Below are 5,373 nucleotides of genomic sequence, written 5' to 3' on the forward strand. Positions count from 1 at the left end.
TATCTCATTTTGGTAGAATTAGAGAAAAAAGTTAGTATACAACTTATATATACACATATATATGTATATATATATATATATATATATATATATATATATATATATATATATATATATATATATATATATATTTATATATATACATATATCATCTAGATTCCTATTCCTATTGTAGGTCTCTTCAGTCCTTTTCGTGAAGAGAATTCCTTATATAGATGTAGGCCTTCATAGGTTAAAATAATTAAGTATCAGCTTTCATGAATTAAACAGATTTTATTTAAAAGAATCAACTCAAGTAAGTTAAAAAGAAATTAATATCCTAAATTTTCGACTCGAAGATGAGAAATAGAATAAAATGTTCGTTCTTACAAGTTGAAACCAATTGAATCAAATTTCCGTCTCCATATATTAAAAAGAGTTTACTTAAATATTCCCTTTCATGCGGGATGAGAATCAAGTTAAATGTCCTCCTTCATACACTATATGAATTAAATGTTAGCAGTAGCAGGTTGAAAAATAATATTTAATGCCAGCTTTTTCGGGTTAAAATTGTCGCAGGTTTAACCATAGATATTGCATGAATTTCCTAAACAACTTAATTATTTCCTTCTGTTAATCTTAAGAATCCATCTCCTTCGTCGTCGTCGCCGCATCACCGATAAGGGCGCCAAAGGTATGTTTTTTTTTTCTATAATAAATTGTCAATCTCTTGTTTTGCTTCCTTACAGATTATCAAGAAACCGAACCAAAGGTTCCATGGTTAAGATCATATTCCATAAAGTCTCTTGAAAAGATTAGTTTTTCATTTAGGTTGGTTATGAATTCTTCCTTGGTTATGATTTCATTCATGGTTATGGTTTGTTCTTTGGTTAAACTCTCATCCTTGGTTATACATTTATCCTTGACCATGTACTCATTTTAGGTTGTATAATCAACCTTGGTCCCGCATTCATTCATTATTATGCATTCATCTTTGGTCATATGTATTCATTCATTATTATGCATTCATCTTTGGTCATATGTATTCATTAATGATTATGTGTTCATCCTTAGTCATACATTTACCCTTGGTCATGAATTAGTTTATGGTCATACATGTTTTCATGGTTGTGTATTCATTCATTCATCCTGAATTATTAATCCATTTATGGTTACACTTTCGTCTTTGTTATATATTCTTTCTTGTTCATCATTCATCCTTAGGTATGCTTTCATTTTCGGTCATTTATTAAACCTTGGTCCTGCATTCATTCATAATTATGCATTCATCTTGGCCAGGGATTCATTCATGTTTAGTGTTTCTCCATGGTTATGCATTTATATTAAGTTGTATATTCATGCTTGATCCGGCATTCATACATGATTATGCATTCATCTGTGGTCGTGTATTCATTCGTTATGCGTTCTACCATAAGTATACATTCATCTTGGTCCTTGACCATTTCTTCATTAATTTTATGGTTATAGAATTATCCTTGAATATCCCCTCCTCCTTTGTCATGTATTCATCTTCCAGCGTTTATTGTGTAGGAAATGAATTTTATTGTGTTTTAGTTTTAAGTTTTTGTTGAGTGAATTTAATATTTATAATGATTTTATAATTTTAGCTTTTCTAGATGTTAATATAATTAAATATGTCTAGGTGTTTATCAGTGAATTTGACAAGACGATTTTATTATCAAAGTGTTCACCATTTAGTATTTCTTGGTGTAAATGAAGTTTGCTTTTTTCATCATCCGCAAAGAAAAGTTCATATCTCTATTAGTCGCATAATTGTTCTGTTCATTTCAAAGAAAAACATTTCTTGATCTTTTAAAGTGAAATTTGTTGAATTTCACTAGGAAAAGGGTGTTCTATATAAAAGCACTATATTTTGATATTTTCCCGGAAATAATTCCTCAGTATTATTTGGGAAATAACTCCTCTGTATTCTCCAAAAAAAAAAAAAAAAAAAAAAGAAAGTCTTGACATCATTAGGTTCTCATAAGGCCATATTTATTCTCCTCTTCTCGAGAATAATTTGAAATATGTTCACTATAAAACCCTAATGCTTGAACTAAATGACGTGACACTCATCTTATATTTGGAGGAAATTTTACACCATGTTTTTATTTTTGGTTCAATTGATTAGTTAAGATTTATTTTAAGGTAAGTTATAGGTTTTTATTGTTGTTGTATGTTTGTTCATTTGTCGCAAAGGAAATTATACCGCATTTTGTTTGGTTGCAATTGAGGCTGGCAGGTGTGTGTATGTCAAGTGTCATCCTTGTCAAGGTTCTTTGCAGTATCAACGCTACAGAAAGGGAGGACCCATCTAGGATATGTCAACGCATGTGTCATTTTTAAAAAATCAAAGCACTGATTTTGAAATTACACTGATCGATCACCGTATTTTGCACAATCCATTTCACACGTTTTATTAAACTGTTACAAAGTGTGGATTCAAGTCTGATTTCGTTTTCGGTGTCAGCTATAAATTGCGTTTGATGTTGAGCTTTATGTAATAACATTAACTCTTACGTTTGGGTTGATAAATTGTTTGTTTTTTACTTGTTTGTATTAACATGGTAAGTAACAGGACCTGCATATAATAAACTATTCATATAAACCATAGAATTGAAGACGCATCACTCTTAAGAAACATATTTTATAACACATGCAATCAAATTAGAACTCTTGCCAAACGATATTCAGAATTTTATCTACAAATTTCTGATAGTTAAGAAGAGGCTATTGATATTAAGCAAATCGATTTGTCAAGAAGGAGTTAATGTTGATTAGTGGTTTTCTAGAGGTCAGAAGAAGATAGTAAATATTTGTAATTATACAATGGATATGTTCATTGAGTTCTTCTTGGTTACATATTCAAGATTCAATGTGGGGTATAAATCTTGTATATTAAGAGTATTGTAAAAGAGTTTTATCGGTTTTTAGTAAATCCTTTCCCATAAGTTTTTTGATTAGATTTATTTCGTTATTTGGCATGGATGTGTATTCGAACATATCCACATTTGCGTGCATGCATGGATTGATTTTTAAATACGTGTCCATATTGTTATAGTGTTTGCATATATATATATATATATATATATATATATATATGTTTATGTATGAGGCCCTTTGCCTCAATCGGCGTAGATGATGATGATGATATATATATATATATATATATATATATATATATATATATATATATACACGTAGCTAGTCCACTGCAGGTTTACTTGTTTGTAGATTCATCCACTTTAAGTTGAGTACCTTACGCTGGTTCTAGACATTGCCGTTTCAGTATTGAGACGACAGTGTTCTAGATCACTGTAAGACAAGTGCCTTAGATATGGCCTTCCACACGCTTCTGTTTATGGTCTTTCTATGCTCGTCTATACCAGAAACTTTTCGTATTTCGTCAATCCATAGTCTTCTCTTCCTTATCTGCTTCGTATGCAATCTAGGTACCCATCTCCTATTCTTCTTGTCCATCTATTATCTGTCATTCTCATTATATGTCCTTCCCATGTCCATTTCTTTTTCTTACATGTTGATAGAATATCCTCTACTTTAGTTTGCTATCGTATCCATGTTGTTCTTTTTCTCTCTCTTAGTATTATTCCCATCATTATTCTTTCCATAGGTCTCTGAGTTGTAACTAGCTTGTGTTCTAAAAAGTTATTTGATGACATATCTTATCGATACATTTAGGTTAATTATCACAAACTTGGCTTCGATATTCTATATTTTTAAGTAAAAAAGAAAGGATTCATATGCAAATCAGTTGGCAAAGGAATTTGAACATGAATTGGCTTACATAATCGTACGTATCTCTACCGTTAGTGTGTTTACAAATACTCAATGTAGCAAGCATATATTAGAATGAACACATAGCATCATTCATACATCAGAGATAGTAAAAATTTCAAGGTTATTGCACACAGCCAATTATATTGAGTCAGCAGATTTACTGACGTCACAGGTTAAACCTTTGCAGAGCCATAGGCACCCTGCGTGTCCTTGTAGTCGTACTTGACCTCTGGAGGTGATGCGACCTCCTTTGACCAGCATCCCTTTCTGATGGAGCGAATCGTGTTGTCTGGGACCCCAACTGCAGACATCTGATGGGGGAAATAGACTAATTAGGTCATTGTTTTTAAAACGAGAAAGACTATTTTGTCTCATTTTTAGAAGAAAAAAATGGTAGTTTGGTCTCATTTTTAGAAGAAAAAATAGTAGTTTGGTCTCATGTTTTAAAGAAAAAATAGTAGTTTGGTCTCCTTTTCTTGGTCTCTTGTTTAGAAGAAAAAAAATAGTAGTTTGATCACATTTATAGAAGAAAAAATAATAGCTTTGTCTCATTTTTAGAAGCAAAAATAGTAGCATGGTCACATTTTTAGAAGCAAAGATATTAGTTTGGTCTCATTTTAGAAGCTAAAATAGTATTTTGGTCGATTTTTTTTAGATGCCAAAATAGTAGCGTAAGATCATTTTTAGAAGCAAAAATAGTAGCATGGTCTCGTTTTGAGAAGCAAACATATTAGTTTGGTCTCATTTTAGAAGCTAAAGTAATATTTTGGTCGATTTTGGTCGGCGAAAATAGTAGCGTCGGCTCATTTTTAGAAGCAAAAATAGTAGCATAGTCTCATTTTTAGAAACTGAAATAGTAGGTTGGTCTCATTTTAGAAGCAAAAATAAGTTACCTACTGTTAAGAAGAGAACAGTTAGCACATTGCTTTTAAAACCCAAGTATTTTTTTTTTTTATAGCCAAAACGAGTAGACAGGGCATTGGTTTGAAAGCTGAATGAAAAGTTAGGTAATTTTAAAAGTTTGGTAATTTTTTCTAAAAGTCAATTGTGCGGTTTGGTAATTGTTGATCTTAAAACCTGAATAAGTAGTTATGTAATTTAAAAACACATAGAAGTAGCTGAACGAGCAATTTTGTCTTTGAATTTTAAAATTGAATGAATAGTTACGGCATTATTTTAAAATCTGAATAAATATTTAAGTAATTGTGTTTTGAAACTAAACTCCGGCGAGTTCTATTTTTTTAATGATTGACATTCTATATTTTATATGTTCCCTTTTAAAAACTGAAGATTTTTTTTTGGAATTGTTTTGAAAGCTAAACGAGCAGTTAGGTCTTTGATTTTAAAATTGAATCAGTTGTTACGGAATTATTTTAAAAGCTGAAAAATATTTAAGTAATTTTTTTAAAACTAAACTCCGAGTTTTGCCATTTTTTTAAATTATTGACATTCTATAGTTTATGTTACCTTTTATGAATCTTAGTTTTATTTTATTTTTATTTTTTTTTATACTTAAATTGAATAGATATTAAAATTGAAACATTTTAAGTTTATTTAATTCCTTATTTGTTTTCT

General features: G+C 30.2%; 1 protein-coding gene across 1 annotated transcript in view; it reads right to left on the reverse strand.

Annotated features, from left to right (window-relative positions):
* Nucleotides 1-3,715: 3,715 nt before the first annotated feature.
* LOC137638761 (uncharacterized) overlaps nucleotides 3,716-5,373 on the reverse strand; it is a 7,561-nt gene continuing 5,903 nt past the window's right edge. The window contains exon 6 of the mRNA XM_068371111.1: nucleotides 3,716-4,109. Coding sequence (XP_068227212.1) covers nucleotides 3,972-4,109 — 138 coding nt within the window. The 3' untranslated portion in view covers nucleotides 3,716-3,971. The remainder of the gene's footprint in view (nucleotides 4,110-5,373) is intronic.

The sequence above is a fragment of the Palaemon carinicauda genome, chromosome 3 (assembly GCF_036898095.1).
Source record: "Palaemon carinicauda isolate YSFRI2023 chromosome 3, ASM3689809v2, whole genome shotgun sequence".
Lineage (NCBI taxonomy): Eukaryota > Metazoa > Arthropoda > Malacostraca > Decapoda > Palaemonidae > Palaemon > Palaemon carinicauda.